The sequence below is a fragment of the Garra rufa genome, chromosome 16, assembly GCF_049309525.1.
Source record: "Garra rufa chromosome 16, GarRuf1.0, whole genome shotgun sequence".
Lineage (NCBI taxonomy): Eukaryota > Metazoa > Chordata > Actinopteri > Cypriniformes > Cyprinidae > Garra > Garra rufa.
Genome location: NC_133376.1, coordinates 18,163,050 through 18,182,208, shown reverse-complemented (window position 1 = coordinate 18,182,208; position 19,159 = coordinate 18,163,050). Strand labels below are relative to the sequence as shown.

The window sequence follows — 19,159 nt, the reverse complement described above, 5'->3', positions numbered from 1 at the left end:
TTTTGCATGTTTTTTTTTTACTTTCAAAGGTTTGGTGCCCATCCACTGCCATGATATGACTACCAGACTGCAACAGTTTGAGTTAAAAATCTTCGTTTGTGTTCTTCTGAAGAAACAAAGCCACCTACATCTTGGATGCCCTGGGGGTAAGCAGATAAACATAATTTTTTTCATTTTTGGGTGAACTATCCCTTTAAAAACAACTGCGGACTTGGCAACACAGATAGTAGCACTCGCTAATTTGCTCAAGTACTCCTCTCTGTACCAATCACAACAGGCTTGGCCAGCTGACCAATCAGAATAAAGTAGGCTTATGGAAGGGAGGGGTTTACAGACATTAAACTCAAAGCTGGTTCGAACGAACCACTTTGAAAACATTGACAAATGAAAATGAAATAAATGTATATTCTGAGAAAATTAAAATGTTTTTTGGCCTTGTATGCTTTTAAACCTGTTGTAGGGGACTCCAACACAATATTAGGACACATTAAAAAACATGACCTGCTCTTTAAAATTGTCATTACTACCTTACTTGGCCTTGAACATGTCAGTTGTGTTTCTGTCTATGCAGGGTCAGAAATCGCTGAGATTTCATCAAAAATATCTTAATTTGACTTTTGAAGATGAACGAAGGTCATGAGGGTGAGCAATTAACATTTTTGGGTGAACTATCCCTTAATGTCATCATAGCTGTGACATCACCTTTTAATATCTCCATTGTGAACATCAGAGTATGTCTATATAGTTAATTAAACCCTGTATTTCAAAGCAGCATGGAAAATTCCATTTATGTTCTTAATTTCTTTTAGCACAGCATGCTGTGGCTGTTATGATATTGCTTTTTCTAACCTTTCTGGACTTTGTCACACAGCAGATAGACTTCCTCTCCTCCCGTCACACAGCCGGCGGTCCGATCCATCCGCACTATCTTCAGATTGGAGGCATTTGGGGCCTCTGAAAAAATGCCACAAGAGAGACAAATGTGTTAGAAATGAAACAAGTCTTTCTGTTTTTCATTTCTGTGTAGTTTCCTCATTTCCCTTTCCTTTCTCTAGCAGTCTCGTTTTACAAACATGAACTCTGACAGTGCTGAGAAGAGAGGCAGAAATGGAGACAGAGATTATTAGAAAAGGGAGGGAAAATCGAAAGTGTAGGCCTAGTTTCAGAGAGGAAGCAATACCCGATAGTTCTCTTTCAGAGAGTGAGAGTACGAGTAAATGAAATGGAAAAAGAAAACGAGAATGAGATCAAGAGTGAGACCAAAAATATCAACAATTAGCCCCAAAACTCAAAATTAGTGGAATCTTTCTTCCTCTTCTCTGTCATGGCAGTTTCTATTGCTAAATTACACAGATTCTAATGACTTTGAATTAGAATGATGCAACTAAACTCCTTCACAGAACTGATAAAAATGACAAAACATGACAAAATTACTAAAACTTTAACAAAAATAAAAGAAGCTATATCAGTATCGAAAATAACTAAAACACAGCTATGAATATTTTTGATCGACATAGTACCAAGGAGGAGGACACTCACTGCTGTCATAGATGGGGTCTGAAATAACCGGTTCCAGTCTGCGGGAAAAGCCTCCATCACTGTCGGGCAGGAAGGCTGTGAACATCAGCCGTACCACACTCAGATCCATCTCCTTTGACTGATGAATAGATGCACTGCTAATCAGGTTCCTCTCAGGATCTAAAATACATGAACACACATTCATGTTATGCTGAGGTTATGTTTAATCAACACCTCAAGCATTCTCTCAAACCATTCTATTGACCATAGCATTCTTAGATCATCAGGAGAATTTATCCATAGTGACTTGGAAAAATTAGTGATTGCTCCTTGTAGAGTTTGAACCTACAACCTTTCGGTTACTATTCCACATCTTGAACCTTTACCCAAAAATGAAAACTCTGTCATTAATTATTTACCATCATGTCATTCCAAACCCGTAAGATCTTCATTCATCTTCAGAATACAATTTAAGATATTTTAGATGAAATGTGAAAGCTTTCTGACCCTGCATAGACAGCAATGCAACTGACACGTTTAAGGCCCAGAAAGGTAGTAAGGACATTGTTAAAATAGTCCATGTGACATCAGTGGTTCAACCATAATTTTATAAAGCTACAAGATACGTTTTTGTGTGCAAAGGAAACATAAAATAACAACTTTATTCAACAATTTCTTTTTTTTCTGTGTCAGTCATGAATGTGAATTATGGACTATTTTAACAATGTCCTTACTACCTTTATGGGCCTTGAATGTGTCAGTTGTGTTGCTGTCTATGCAGAGTCAAAAAGCTTTTGGATTTCATCAGAATTATCTTAATTTGTGTTGCAAAGATGAAAGAAGGTCTTATAAGTTTGGAACGACATGAGGGTGAGTAATTATTGACAAAATTTTAATTTTTGGGTGAACTGTCCCTTTAAGCTACAATGACCATAAGCAATATCAATTTTTGGCCTGAAAAGTACAAACCAAATAGTAATGCATCACACTGCATGCCATCATTTTGTAGCAAAAAAATGTATTTATGAATGTACACTACCATTCAAAAATGTGGGGTCCGTAATACTATTTTTGGTTTTGAAAGAAGTCTTTTATACTGACTAAGAATGCATTTATTATATTGTTATATTGAAAACAGTTGCACTCCTTAGTATTTTTGTGAACAACATGACATATTTTTTATGATTCTTAATAGAAATGTTGAAATGTTCAAATAAAAAAATAAATCCTGTGCTTTTGTAATATTATAAATGTATTTAACGATATTAATTTAATGCATATTTGGTGAAAAAAAAGTATTAATTTCTTTAAAAAAAAACTTACTGACTCCAAATCTCTGAAGGGTAGTGCTGATGAAAAAAATGCATATAAATGTTATTTTTAGTATTTAGAAATTCTTTGTGGTGAGGTAGGAAAAAATGTTGGCAGGGCAAGTAAATATCTGAACTGCCATCCTGACTGGCCCAGGAGAAATATGAATGGAAATCCTGAGTGGAGACACAATCCGTCAGAAAAGGTTCACACTAGGGATGTATCGATACCAAAATCTCACAATACGATAATATCATGATATGAAGTCTACGATACGTTTACTGCGATATTTTAAAAAGGGACAAATTAAGACATGGAAGAAATGGAAAAATGTAACATTTTGTACATTTTAAAGTTAAATGACTCTATCTAATGTACTTTGAGAGTTCAAAATTAAGAGCTCCAACCCATGTTCTTAACTAAAAAAGTTGGAAAAAGAATTGTACCTCAACTTTAAAGGGGAATCAACCCTCTTTTTAGTTGTAATATACTGTCTCAGTCCAAATTACATTCACACTGGTGTTTTAGGAAGCCAAACAAATAATAATAATAATAATAATAACAACAACAACAACAACGACAGTAATAGCAACATATTGTAAAATGAAAAAATGTTTTGCTTTACACAACAGTAGAGAAATTACAATACTTCATTCCTAATTTCTACACTTGAAAGAGATATTTTGAATTTGGACTGTCAGCAATTCATACTGCACTTTTAAGCTTAAGTTTAAAACTTTTATTTTGATGAAAACAGCAGTAGAGCTTTTATTTTGAAGGAAAACCCCAGCTGTAGTGAAAACAGGCTTACAAAAACGCGTCTCGCTACAAATGCTGTAATCATCTGCCAAGAAAATAAAGCATAACTGGTGGTTGTTGTGTTCCCAAACATGCACTAAACTCACAGCACATGCAATGAAGGAGTTCACTGCATTCATTCACTGTGAACGTAGATGTTCTGAGGAACGGAAAATACCAGATCATGAGCTGATCGCCTCAACAATGTGTGCGCTTCACTTTGAAATGCACAGCGAAAACAGACTTGATGAAGGGATTAAACCATATTGTGCTTTCGGTTTTAAGTTTGTTTGAAAGATACTGCGTTAAAGCATAATGGCTGAAAACACAACTTCAAAGACCTTAGAAAGAGAAGTTTAAATGTATTTGCCCGGAACACCTATCGCTTCATATGGCCATGTGACCACGATAATATTGAGGCAGTTTTGTTATCTCAATACTATGATATTGATAATATCGTTATCACTAGTTTACACACAAACAAACACAGTTCTTCTACCTGTGAGATCTCTGGGCATGCGAACCTCTCCTTGTAGGGCGTCTATCTCAGGATGGATGAATATGCCGTAGTTATATCCCATCCTGTAGGCCTCGACCATCCTCTCTTCCAAAACTTTGCTTACGTTCTTCTTTGTCACATGCAAAATGCCCAAGTTAGGAAAACTGTAAAACATTTGAAAATGAAGGTTAATTAGGACCCTCATAGTAATCATTGCATGTACCAAGAGTGCTGTTGCTCAGAAAAAGACATCTGAATAATTGGATATTGTGGGACAAATTCAGACCTGATGCTTGAATCTTTGGGCTGCAAGTCGGCAATGCAGATTCCTTTATCGCACTGTTTGCCCACCAGGCTGTGAGCATGAAGATGGGGCTCTTGAGAGTTGGTCACCAGCTGAACTACCACTCGCGCAGTACCCTGGTAGTTACAGATCTGTTGCCCAAAAACAAACACAAGAAAAACAGTTGTTCATTTTTAGCAGACCATAGCATAGATTTTTTTTTAAGGTTTTTAAAATAATTCTCTTTTGCTCACCAAGCCTGCATTTATTTGATCCAAAATACAGCAAAAGCTGTAATATTGTGAAATATTTTTACTGTTTAAAATAACTGCTTTCTATTTGAATATATTTTAAAATGTAACTTACAAAATGTAACTCCAGTCTTAAGTGTCACATGATTCTTCAGAAATAATTGTAATATGCTGATTTGCTCTTCAAGAAACATTTCTTCTTATTATTAATACTACTATCAATATTAAAAACAGCCGAGTACATTTTTTTTAGGATTCTTTGAATAGAAAGATCCAAAGATCAGCATTTATCTGAAATAAAAAAAGCTTTTGTAACATTATACACTATACCATTCAAAAGCTTGGAGTCAGTATCATTTTTTTTGCCAGAAATTAATACTTTTGAGCAAGGATGCTTTAAATTGATAATAAGTAATGATAAAGACATGCTACAAAAGATTTCCATTTCAGAAAAATGCATTTATTCTGAACTTTCTATTCATCAAAGAAACCTGGAAAAAAAATCCTACTCAGCTGTTTTCAACATAATAATAATAAAAATAAATGTTTTTTGAGCGGCAAATCAGCATATTAGAATGATTTCTGAATAATTATGTGACACTGACGACTGGAGAAATGATGATGAAAATTCAGATTTGAAATCACAGGAATAAATTACATTTTTAAATATATTCAAATAGAAAACAGTTATTTTAAATAGCAAAAATATTTCAAAATTTGACAGTTTTGCTTTATTTTAGATCAAATAACTGCAGGTTTGGTGAGCAGAAGAGATTTCTTTAAAAAAACATTAAAAATCTTACTGTTCAAAAACTTTTGGTGTGTATATATATATATATATATACATATACAATATAATAAATAAGCTTTCTGTTGATGTATGGTTTGTTAGGATAGGACAATATTTGGCCGAGATACATCTATTTGAAATCAGAAATCTGAGGATGCAAAAAAATAAAAAATACTGAGAAAATCACCCAAAAGTGATCACCCAAGTTGTCCAAATTAGGTTCTTAACAATGCATATTACAAATCAAAAATTACATTTTGATATGTTTACAGTAGGAATTTTACAAAAAATCTTCATGGAACATGAACTTTACTTAATTTCTTAATGATTTTTGGCATAAAACAAAAATCAAAAATTTTGACCCATACAATGTATTTTTGGCTATTGCTACAAATATACCCCAGCGACTTAAGACTGGTTTTGTGGTCCAGGGTCACATATATATCATTTCATTAAAAACAATTATTTACAACAAATAATACATTAATTTACATAAATTACTGTGAAATAATAGTATTGATTAATATTTTAAACAATAAATAATACCATATACACTAAAATTATTGTTCATAGTTCAAGTAGATAGACAATGTACAATCTGAAGTATTTGTGTAGCAGTTCTGCAAAAACTTTTCATAAAGTCTAAAATGCAAACCAAAAGACATTAATGGCAAAGGAATGTCACAGGTATGCTAATCTCATTTTGGTGGGGGAAATCCCAGCATTAGCAGGGAAAGTGGGCGGACCATTTGTGGACTTTTCCACAACATAATTTGGCCATTCTTATCAACAACATCCTCAACACACAGATAAATTCAAATGAAAACAAAAACTGCCACACTAGATTGAATTACAAGCAATTCCCAAACATTGATAAGAAAAGACTTATAATTGTCTCTTCTTGACTCATACGCAAGGTGTGTGGTTTGACTGCTTCAAATATGGCTCACTTTCTCTAGGACGAAATGACTCATGCAACAGCAATATCAACCCCCAGAAAAAAATACCCAGCAAATATCAAAGAACAAGAACTCAAGTCTCTTAAAAAAAATCGTTTGATGGTATCATGAAAGCAGTGATGCCAGGCATGAAAAAACACATGTGCGCCTATACGTGAATAATGATTCTCCATCTCAATCTCTCAGATCCGGTTCAGAGTCAAACAACGCTTAAGACAGCTGGGCTGAACAGTTGACGTGCTGTATGGGCAACAGCTGAGCTAATTTCCTTTTGCCGCGAGTAATGATATATAAATTCGTCAACCCGGAAATCCTTACAATAAAGCTGTATTATGTATTTAGTAGAGAGCGATAAATGAAACTCCATTACAGTAGACCACAAGTCCCAGCGCTTGTGTTGAAATAATCAAAACGAACTAATTAAACAATAGACCGCATTATCGATATAGACACACAGTATAGGTTGTGGTTACAGTGGAAAATTCAAATACATGGTTGAGAGGTTTTTACCTGCTTTATTATTATTATTATTATTATTATTTTTTTTTTCAAAAATAGCAGCACTACTAGGAAGGGACATTCATGAATTTTAGTATGCTTCCTCTTCCTCCATTCAAATTCAAATCAAGTTGGTTTGGATTAAAGGGGAAAGAAGAATTTAGGGAAACACTAAACACTACAATAAGGTTAATTAATATTCATTTTATGTTAAGTTTAAGTACAGTTTAATGTTGCTTAAAGGGGGCATACATGTTTTTGTAAAAATTGATTGTAAGTCTCTTCTGCTCACCAACCCTGCATTTATTTGATCCAAAATACAGCAAAAACAGTAACATTTTGAAATATCTTTTAATATTTATATATATTCTTTAAACTGTAATTTATTCCTCTGATCAAAGCTAGATTTTCAGCATCATTACTCCAGTTTTCAGTGTCGCACGATCCTTCAGAAATCATTCTAATTTGCTGTGTATTTTAAATAAAATATTTTTCATTATCGTTATCAATATTTAAAACAGCTGAGTAAATTTTTTTCAGGATTCTTTTTCAACATTATTCACTATACCATTCAAAAGCTTAAAGTCAGTATTGCTTTAAATTGATAAAAGAAATATGATAAAAAACATTTGAGCAGCAAATCTGAATATTAGAATGATCTCTAAAGAATCATGTGACTGAAATAATGGTGCTGAAAATTCAGCTTTGAAATCACAGGAATAAATTACATTTTAAAATATATTCAAATCGAAACCAATTCTAAATGTTACTGTTTTTTGCTGTACTTCAAATAAATCAAATAAATTCAGGCTTGGTGAGCAGAAGAGACTTAGAAATCTTTAGAAATCTTACTGTCCAAAAACTTGACTCGTAGCGTATAAATTATCAAATAAAAAACAGGAATTCATTAGAAGGTGCAACTTATGTTATATAACACAAGTGATGTCTCTTACTGACATACATAGCGGAAAACCCATGAAAGATTTACTTTATTTTAAAAATCCACATTGTTCTACACATGCACTCTTAAAAATAAAGGTGTTTTAAAAGGTTCTTCAAAGCGAGGCCATAGAAGAACAATCTCTTTCTTAACTTTTTATAATCTAAAGAATCTTCTTTCGCCACAAAGAACCTTTTGTGAAACAGAAAGGTTCTTCAGATGTCATAAGTTCTTTATTATACCATTGAGACAAAAAAAAAAGGTTCTTCTATGGCACCTTTATTTTTAAGAGTGTATTTTGGACTATGGTTGCATTTGGTGAGCTACTGGCGCTACCTATTGCTGTTTTTACCACAACACAACTCGGAAAATAAAACACTGATACAATGCCAAAGCTACTGAAAGAGCTCACAGGTGGCGATGGATATAAGCCTAAGTTTAAACCAAATGCCCTACCATTGATTTTCCCCACAAAGAGTCTAAACGCCCCGGATATCGAATGAAATCCGCACTGAGAAACTCCTTCAGTAGCTGCGACGTCATGACAAGCGTTGACATGTTTACATCCTGCCAGGATGGCATCTAGCATTTCTTGTCTCTGCCGTTTGTAAGCTCTTTCAATAGCTGTGCTCTACTAAAAGCCTCAAAGGCATCAGGGCTGAAGTGGAAAGAACAAAGACGCAGGTCTTTAATAAGTTTGATTCGTCCACTGGCATCTTCCCATTCTTTTCTCCTCTTCTTATCGATAAGAAAGCAGTGAAGACTTACATCGCTTCTCTTGGTACCCTTCGACTAAAAATTACAACCAAAAGCCGCACAATATGGCATTGTCAATATTTTATTTTCGAGTTGTTGCAGTAAAAATAGCAACAGGTAGCGCCAGTAGCTCACAGAGTGCAACCATTTTACATCATCGAAAATAATGGCAACCCCCATAGTCCAAAATATGTATAAAACAACGTGGATTTTTTAAAATAATGTAAATCTTTCATGGGCTTTCTACTACATTTCAGTAAAATACAGTGCCTTGCGAAATTATTCATACCCCTTCATTTTTTTCACATTTTGTTATGTTGCTGCCTTATGTTAAACTACTTTAAAGGACTTTTTTCCCACATCAATCTACACGCCCTACTCCATAATGGCAAAGCAAAAAATAGGTTTTTAACATTTGTGCCAATTTATTAAAAAAATAAAAAACTTTAAAGATCCTGTTGCATAAGTATTCATACCCTTTTCTGGGACACTCGAAATTTAGCTCAGGAGCATTCATATTGCTTCTAGACGTTACTACACTTCGAGTGGAGTTAGACTGTGGCAAATTCATGTGAATGAGTATGATTTAGAAAGGCACACACCTCTCAGAAAAGGTCTAACAGCTGAAAATGCATATCAGAGCAAAAACCAAGTCCTGAGCTCAAGATAACTGCCTGTAGAGCTCAGTGACAGACTTGCGTTAAGGCAATGATCTAGGGAAGAGTTCAGAAAAAAATCTGCTGCATTGAAGGTTCACAGAAGCATTATCCATAATGGAAGATGATTGGAACAACTAGGACTCTAGAAAATGTCTGTCAGCCCCCATCCAAGCTGACAGAGCTTGAGAGGTGAAAAAGGTGAGGCAAAGAATGGCAGATAATTGCCAAATGCAGATGTGCAAAGCTTGTCACATCATACCCAAAAAGACTTGAGGCTGTAAAGGTGCTTCAACTATGTACTGAGTTAAGGGTAAGTAGTCAAATATAATACAACATTTACTTTTGGCTCATGGACCTCAATCAAAGCAAATTTTGGTCCTTTGTATTAAGTTTGGTGCAACTCTGATATACACCAACTTAACAAAACATCTGATCAAGGACTTGGCACCCCAGAAAGGCCTACACTTACTCGTAGGTGTATGTGTGATGTACACTCACACATCTCTTTAATGTGTGTTTGTGTGCATTGCGTGTCAGAGTGTGTCGGTGCAAGAGGGGGCGAGCTACTGCACACTTCGTTTCCCATCTCTGACGCTACATTACATAGAAAGAGTCTTCCCACTAATTACCTCAGTGACACACTGAGGAAATTCCCAAACGGACTGCTCTCATGAAGGAGAACATCATAACAGAGAACAAGAGTCTTCTTTCAATACTCTCCTATCTTTCCTTGTTTTGTTTTCCCTCACTTTCTCAACCTTCAGCCACTGTGATCTCAAAATAAGTGACCTGGCACAGAACGGCAGTTGTAAGAGACAGCAGCTACTATTTTTAGCCGAATGCTCCAGCAAATATTGCATCATTTGGATTTATCATCTGATAAAAGAGCTGCCATATCAGACACCTCTCTCTGTCTAAATCACAAGATTATTCAACAAGAAACTTTAAAACTATTCTTTTAAAGCATTAGGTTAGCAAATGTTCTATATGTAAGCAAAAAGCAGATCACAATTCACTATGCAATCACTGACATCAGTTACACAATGTGACAGATCAAAAAACGAATATAAAATATATACACTTTGAACAGTAGTGTTTTGTCAAAGGGAGATTTGCGAGCTTTATTTTTTACTTTCTTTAAGAGGATAAAGTCTTCCAACGCCAAAAATAAATACCAGCCTGTTCTGTTTGATTAAAACTTGGAAAGGAAACAGCAGAAAATAGGTTTATCCTCTCAATCTAAACTCTAACCAACCAAAAGCTTATCACCAGGCATCAGCAGAGCTCTGTCTGGTGAAACCTACCTTCACTTGTGGGTAAGACTTCCTGTTCTTCTCGCTGGAGGCCCCTGGGAGTCCTCCGTGGGAGGGGCCTTCACATCCATAGCGGAACCTGAAGCCCCTCTGGAGATGACAAAGTCAGAGTTAATATTTTGCTGTAATGATTTTGTTATTGTCACTGCCTGTTGCCAGAGCTACCAGTCTCTTCTGAGCCTTTGTCTCATTACAAAGCTTAACACATTAGGAAAATCACTAGTGAAAGCAAGAAAACATTTCAGTGGTGTCATTATTTAAAGGAAGAGTTCATGCAAAAATTAAAATTATGTTATTAATTAAAAAGATCTTCATTCATCTTCAGAACACAAATTAAGATATTTTCGATGAAATCCAAGAGCTTTTTGACCCTGCATAGACAGCAATGCAACTGACACATTCAAGGTCCAGAAGGTAGTATGGACATTGGTAAATCGTTCATGTTACATCTGTGTTTCAATCTTAAGCTACACAAATACTTTTTGTGCACACACACAAAAAATAAAACAAAAATAAAGATTTTGTGGTACTCTTGCGTTGAAGACTCAGAAAGAGAAGAAATTGTTGAATAAAGTCATTATTTTTGTTTTCTTTGCACACAAAGAGTATTGACTGCTCACATGGACTATTTTAACGATGTCCTTAATACCTTTCTTGAATGAGGTAGATGCGTTGCTCTCTATGCAGAGTCAGAAAGCTCTCTGATTTCATTATGTTTTCGAAGATGAACAAAGGTCTTACGGGTTTGGAACAAAATGAGGGTAAGTAATTAATGACAGAATTTTCATTTTTGGGTGAACTATCCCTTTAACTAGCTCAAATCATTTAACAAAAGCATTTGCAAACATATTTTGAGGATTACCTGTTTTGGCTGTTCGACGATTCGCAGATAAGGTCCATCGACTGCAAAAGAGGGAATGTAAAAAAAAAAACTTAATTGAATTGTTAAATGGAATTTCCTTATCAGTTATTCTGTTAACTTTATACTGTGCAGTTTCTCTCAACATCTTTACGCTACGCTAGACCATGATTGGTTTTGATTGGCATCAAGATTGGCCTCCTTTATGCCAAAATTGATCCAGAATGTTTGAACGCATATTTTGTGAACCGCAGCAAATAACAACTTAAATATCTGTTCTTTACGCAAAGCAATCAAAAGGCAAAAAGCCAACGTAAACACTGTACTGAATATCTCCTTTTGTATTTTACGACAAAAAGGAACTCATTTGCTTACAGAACGCGAACAGAATTAAAGCTGCTAGCAGCGTCGAAAGGGCCCTGCTTCCAGGTGATGGCACTATGACTATAACTTGATATTGGCATGTAGATGTCTTCAAGTCAGCACTTTTATAAAACAAATGAAGTTTGGTGCAGACTAAGCATAGTATGCTTGAGAACAGGTTGCCAAAAGGTGGCGCTATGATTATAACAGAATAGTGGCCTTTAGATGTGTTCAGACCAGGACATATGAGTTACATAGGAGTTACAACAACTTCTATTCCCATGGCGAAACATCAAACTTTGTCAGGCCGACACGGACACACCCTTTAACGAAAACTCAAGATCTTCTCAATTTTACATCGCAAAGGCCTTTAGAGTAGACTGACCAAATATAATGCTGATGTCATTAAATCTCTATGAAGAGTTCATTAGAGCGTAAAACAAGCCACTTCCTGTTGCCAGCAGGTGGCGCTATGGCTATAACTGAATATGGGCATGGGCATGTGTTCAGGACAGGACTCTTATCCAACATGTGAATTTTAGTACAGATTGAACATTGTATGCCTGAATTATACCAACTTCCTTTTTCAAGGTGAAACGTCGAAGTTTGTCAGGCCAACAACGAAAACTCAAGACCTTCACAATTTAACGCCACAAATGGCTTTAGATTACACTGAATTAGTTTAGGGGGAATTAGTTTAAATATAGCGCCTGAAAATGCAAAAAAAAGCACAAAACTGGCAAAGAAAATTCAAAACAACAGACTTCCTGTTGGGTTTCGGACTTTTGTACCGAATTTTGTATATGTATATGAAATTTTATAGGTGGCGCTATCAAGCCATTTTGCCACACCCACTTCTGAAACCCATAACAGATGTCAATTTTCACCACTTTTGCTGTGTGTGCAAAGTTTTCAAGCATGTTTAAGCCCTCAAAGATTTATTTCGGAGAAGAAGAAAAATTTAAGCAATTCCAATAGGAATTGCACCATCGGTGTTTGAAAATCAGAAGGATTAGAATTCAATCTTAACCTGCAGACTTTCTGGCTTTTAAGCACATCACAGCATTCGCTGAGAGGCGGGTGTTCTGCAGATATTTCAAGGCCAGAGCTCTTGCTGCACCACGTGTTTCCACAGAAGCGCAAGCCTCTTCCTCTTCCTGTGCACTACAAGGACTGAGACCACATCCTTGGTGAAGCGCAGTGCAGCTAAATCAATCAGTTGCTAAACCTGCAGAATTTAACCTTTTACATCACTGCTTCAATGTGTCCACTTCTACCAAAACGGCTCTGATCTATGAGCATTTATGATATGACAGACTCAGGTACTTTAGTTGGTTAGATGACGACATATTTGTATTTCCAACATTACTCATCTGTTCTTTTCTTGATGAGGTGTCTTAAGTCTAAAGCAGAAGTCAAAACCACAAGTGCATTGAAATCAAAATAGCAATACATAATTCAATTGTCAGACTGCACCATCTCAAAACAGAGTAATAACTGATGTTCCTACTTGACCTCGGTAGCTAACAGTATCTCTAGTATTTCCACATTGTGCTACTGCATGCTTGAATAAAGATAAACTCTGTTCTTAAATTCTGTCTAACCGGTTTTACCAACAGATTTATTGCTCATGTCACCACTAATTACCACCTCTCACTGAAAATAAATGATGCTAGTTGCTTTCTTGCTGCTAATAACTCCCTGTAGTAGAAACCTAAACGAACAGTTCACCCCAAAATGTAGCATTAAATCACTTGGATCCACTACAGTGAATGGACATCAGAATGAGAGTCCAAACAGCTGATAAAAACATCACAATAATCCACACAACTTCAGTCCATCAAATAACGTCTTATAAAGTAGAAAAAAAATAAAAATAAAAAATCCATCATTAAAAAATGTTTAACTTCTGGTTAAAATACTAAAGTGATCTGTCCATAATATTGCTTTCTCCAAAAAAAAAAAAAAAAATCCTGAATCAGAAGAAAATCTTTAATGATGGATTAATTTCCTCTTCAAACACACACCATATGGACACACACGACCCATGGACATGGATCATTTGCATTTTATCTCATCTTATCATATCTTCTGTGTTCCACAGATGAAAGAATGGCAAAGAGGATAGAAATAGAAATTTCTATTTTTGGTTGAACTATCCCTGTGTGTTAGTTTTTCATTCAAAACAGAGGTGGATTTCGAACCAAAATTGCATAGATTTACAGTTTTACTGTTCTCAGGTAGATCAAGCACACGTGTTGAAAGGTGGCAGCCCCAAAACTGCACTTATCTCAGAGAGGTTTCTCATGCAACCACATGGCGGTGAAGAGCAGTTCATGGTTTTCAGTTGTGTCTCTGTAATCCAATGAGGAAGTGAAAAGTGTGGGGAACAAATAGATCAGCTCCTGTAGTGCCATCCCACACAATATAGGACTATATGCGTGACATCACTAAACCAAGGAAAGAGAGGTTTATGGGATTTTCTGTCTACACTTCTCTAGAACGGTTTACTGGGTTTTGACCTCTTACTGTATCTCACTGCAGGATGACTATTTTCTTGATAACGAAATAAAGCAAGAAGAAAAAGGGGAAGTCCTACCGTATCCACTCTGCAAAGTTCAGCAAGTTATCTCATCAAGACCTTGATTGAACAACAAATCTGAAAACTCCAAGAAGAATACTACCTGTCCTCATATTATTATTATTGTGGATGCCTGGAAATGTTGTCAGGTCCGTGGTCATCCATATTGGGTCGTCTCTGAACGGGTCAATTTGTTCCATGTACTTCAGACAGAGAATGAAACAAAAAGAATGAGAAACATCCACAAGAATATTCATGTAAACACACATTTTCACATTTTTGTAGGTTTTTACATTCAAAATAAAGCTTAACCAGAATATGCAGTTGAGGTCAGAAGTTTACATCCCCCTTTCAGAATCTGTAAAATGTTAATTATTTTAGCAAAATAAGAGGGATCATACAAAATGCATGTTATTGTTTATTTAGTACTGACCTGAATAAGACATTTCACATTAAACATGTTTACATATAGTCCACAAAGGAAAATAGTTGAATTTATAAAAATGACCCCATTCAAAAATTTACATCCCCTTGATTCTTAATTCTGTGTTGTTACCTGAATGATCCACAGCTGTGTTTTTTTGTTTAGTTGATAGTTGTTTATGAGTCCCTTGTTTGTCCTGAACAGTTAAACTGCCTGCTGTTTTTTAGAAAAATCCTTCAGGTCCCACAAATTCTTTGGTTTTCCAGTATTTTGGTGTATTTTAACCCTTTCCAACAATGACTGTATGATTTTGAGAGCCATCTTTTCACACTGAGGACAACTGAGGAACTGATATGCAACTATTACAGAAGGTTCAAACACTCACCATGCATTAAGAGCCGGGGGTGAAAAGATTTTGAATTTTAAGATCAGGGTAAATTTAACCTATTTTGTTTTCTGGGAAGCTCTGTAGCCTCTGAAGGGCAGTACTAAATCAAAAATTTGATATTTAGGGAAAATAAAAATGTACACATTTCCATTCTATTCAAAAGTTTTCACCCCCGACTCTTAATGCATCGTTTTTCCTTCTGAAGCTTCAGTGAGCGTTTGAACCTTCTGTAATAGTTGCATATCAATCCCTCAGTTGTCCTCATGGGAATCACGAACAACTATTACTAAACAAAAAAAAACACAGCTCTGGATCATTCAGGTAACAACACAGCATTACGAATCAAGGGGATGTAAACTTTTGAACGGGGTCATTTTTATAAATTATAAATTAACTATTTTTTTCTCTTGTGGACTATATGTAAACATCTGTTATGTGAAATATCTTATTCAGGTCAGTACTAAATAAACATACAATAACATGCATTTTGTAGGTTCCCTTTTATTTTGGTAAAATAATTAACATTTTGCAGATTCTGAAAGAACAGAGTAAGGACAGAGTCTGAATGTAGGAGTCAGATTACTGGCACAGGTGTAAGATGCATCACTGTAGTCTGTGTAGACAGACAGCCAGTAATACGATTTTACACATGAATACAAAACTGAACAAACTACAATGCATAGCTTCATTTGGTACTGTGTGAAGGGTAAAATAACAACCACAGAAGGCAGGAAAAAGGAAAACCTCCTCAGCTTTCTAAGAGACACTTCCTGTGTGATGCTGTGGTATTTACACAAATTAATGTGTCTTGGTTCATATTTAATCATTTACTATCAGGCTTATATGCCTTCAAAGCTGTACATCTGTTACAAACATGCAACACAAAAAAGAGCTCTGTGGTCTATGTTTATCTTGTGAAGATAATTACAAGACATCAGCTTCATGTTATCTGTATGCTATCAGCTATCATGATAATAATCATTTTCATAAATAAATTAGGAAGTAGCAACAGAAGCCTAAAGTCAACATGAAATCCAAACTGAATCGATTCACTTACTGGTCTTACGGTTGCTGCCAAAACAAAACACTCAAAAATATATCTGATTACTGAAGTTTATTGATTTCTAATGGCAATTATGACTTGTGTAGAAATATTCCCTCACCCCTGTATGGTATGGATCATCTCCAGCCATGATTCCTGCAGAGAAAAGTAAAACAAATTTATTCACATTTCATATTTGTGTAAGTTTTTTTTTTAAACAGTGTTTTCATGAAGCGTCATCAATCGGCCATATTGGTGGCAGTGAATGTAAATAATGCCACTGAACTGAACAGAACGTCCAAGTTTTGCTGATTACTGCTGCTGAAATGGTCAATTATTGATATGTTTTGGGCTGTACTAATCGGTCAGACCAGTACAAAACATTTGGAGTACTATAGACTGACAAAAGTTATAACAAATCGAGGAGAAGAGTGCAAAAAACTGTCTGAGGAACAAAAGGAGTTTGTGGTTGGCCAAACTGAACCAGGATTTCAAGGGCAAGAATCTTGACAACATTCGTTTTTGTTCTTATCATTTCCGGTCAGGTAGGTGAAATATTAGGCTAATATCTTAATTAACATTGGTCGTATGTATCTTTACCACCTATTAACTTTATATAAAATATTGCACCCCTTCCTGCTTACTAACTCCTCCTCTATATGATTTAGCAGCTTCCACACATTTTTCCATGGTTTAAAGAGCGTAAATTAGCAGAACAACGGATTCAGTAGTACATTAACCATACAACCAATGCTGTTGTTTACATCCGAGTATCTCCAATATGGCCAGGCATCTGAATAACTGACTGAAATCGTAACATAAGTGCAAACCCTCTATTCTATGACACACAGCACAGTAGTCAAAAACTAAAAATACGAAATAGCAAAATATGAAGGAAAGTGAAAAGCTACTTAGTGGTTACACAATCACTATAGAATTTTTATTTGTTAGCGAATCTGTGTTTTTGAACACATCTTTTAAGTGAATCCTTCTCATTCGCTTCTAACTTTATTTTTCATTACATGAAGAAGTCACTCCGTTTTAAAGCAGGTTTCCTGTTTTCAAAGACTGAATATTGAGCAAGAAAATGGTATTCAAATGCAGTCTGTGAATAAGCACGCATTTTATTGAATCACCCAGTGTTTTTAAATGTGTAAAGATGATGGCCATAGCCAAAATGATTAAGGGAATCTATTAATACTGTTGTCTTTTTAGGTAAAAATGTTGCACAGCTGTTTTACGCATATAAGCTTTCCATTGATGGATCGTTTGTTAGGATAGGTCAATATTTGGCCGAGAAACAACTATCTGAGGGTGCAAAAAACCTAAATATTAATAAAATCGCCTTTAAAGTTGTCCAAATTAAGTTCTTAGCAATGCATATTACTAATCAAAAAATAAGTTTTGATATATTTACGGCAGGAAATTTACAACATACCTTCACGCAACATGATCTTTATTTAATATTCTAATGATGTTTGACATCATTTTGACCCATACAATGTATTTTCGGCTATTGCTACAAATATACCTGTGCTGGTCCAGGGCCACATATGTTTTTTGTGATTTGTATGGAATGGGTTGAGTGAAAGATCAAGTGAATTACTTACAGCAAAACAAAAAAGGTCGTGTTTGTCTCGCCATCTACTGGCGTTGTGATCTGCACAAACGGTTACTGAACGAATCAGTGAGCAAAACATTTGAGGACTTTTAAAACATTCAAGTTACTGGAATGAATCAAAGTCCTAACTACTTCTACACATCTCAAACACTGAATGACAACAAACACAGACATCTATTTAACAGATGCCCACTAATCTAAAACTAGGCGTGCATCACTTCGCGTTTGGAACATTAGAAAGCTCTGTCCGAACAGAACTTCTATTCTAATCGACTCCGGATGTTCGGACCGAACGCGCCTTGATGCCAAAATATACTGTCTTTGTACATTTTGACACACAGCCGGCACAACAAATATCAGGCACTCAAACTTAATACTGTCGGGTCGTGACTAACGTCTACTAGAACCACTTCAATGTGCATCGCGAGGTGTTCGTACTCACCCGAACCAGCTTATCAAAAGTCCTTGATAGCTGAAATGTGCATTTGGCCTCTGAGGCAGAAGTAGGAAGTTCAGCAGCACTTGATACAAAGTATCACAACAACCTTTAGATGGCAACATGGGCAAATCAAAGACAACAAGCATGGCTGGATCTACGAGGCTGCTTACCTTTCCTGATAGATATCCGAGATTCAGAATTAACATCAAACAGCTGGAATCGGAGGCTTTTTCTTCCTAGTTACAACTTATTTCTCCATGTTGCGCTGAAGTCAACTAATGTAGGCTGAGAGAAAGTCAGTTCCTTATTCAGGATGATTGTTGCGTCTGCTAGACATGGATAGGCAGAATATCCACTCTGGTTAAAAGGCAGATCGATAGATCGATCAATCGATTTTAATCGCCTGTCGCGAATGGTCACAGTAAATCATGTCGAGATCAACGCGATCGTTTGAATAGACAGCTTGACTTCCTTACTGGAAATTCCCTGTGACGTAACTTGTGTTCAACATGTCTTGCTCTCAAAAACGTCCTCTTGCGCCCACTCGTGGAAGAACCCAATACTATATTTGAACACGAAAACAAAAAGAATCTAAAATGGGTTACAGGTCTCTCAGGCTGATCTGCTCGCTGCTTCCAAAGAGGTTGCAAATTAATCGGATTCTGTAATCAGATTACAAAAAAATTACTTTACATGAAACAGACATATGTGAGCCAGGACCACAAAACATGAGGGAAAATTTTCTGAAATTGAGATCTATAATATATCATTTGAAAGCTGAATACACTTTCCATTGATGTACGGTTTGTTAGGAAAATGTTTGGCTGAGATATTTGAAAATCTGGAATCTGAGGTGCCAAAAATGTA

General features: G+C 35.7%; 1 protein-coding gene across 1 annotated transcript in view; it reads right to left on the bottom strand.

The window, feature by feature from the left end:
* The window catches only part of nfkb1 (nuclear factor of kappa light polypeptide gene enhancer in B-cells 1), a 33,727-nt gene extending 14,970 nt beyond the window's left edge, over window positions 1-18,757 (bottom strand). Inside the window, exons 1-9 of the mRNA XM_073820203.1 lie at window positions 18,463-18,757; window positions 16,354-16,388; window positions 14,482-14,581; window positions 11,438-11,478; window positions 10,567-10,665; window positions 4,413-4,561; window positions 4,127-4,290; window positions 1,540-1,698; window positions 850-954 (exon numbers count right to left, since the gene is read on the bottom strand). Of these exons, the coding sequence (XP_073676304.1) occupies window positions 850-954; window positions 1,540-1,698; window positions 4,127-4,290; window positions 4,413-4,561; window positions 10,567-10,665; window positions 11,438-11,478; window positions 14,482-14,581; window positions 16,354-16,383 (847 nt within the window). The 5' untranslated portion in view covers window positions 16,384-16,388; window positions 18,463-18,757. The remainder of the gene's footprint in view (window positions 1-849; window positions 955-1,539; window positions 1,699-4,126; window positions 4,291-4,412; window positions 4,562-10,566; window positions 10,666-11,437; window positions 11,479-14,481; window positions 14,582-16,353; window positions 16,389-18,462) is intronic.
* Between the last annotated feature and the right edge of the window lie 402 nt (window positions 18,758-19,159).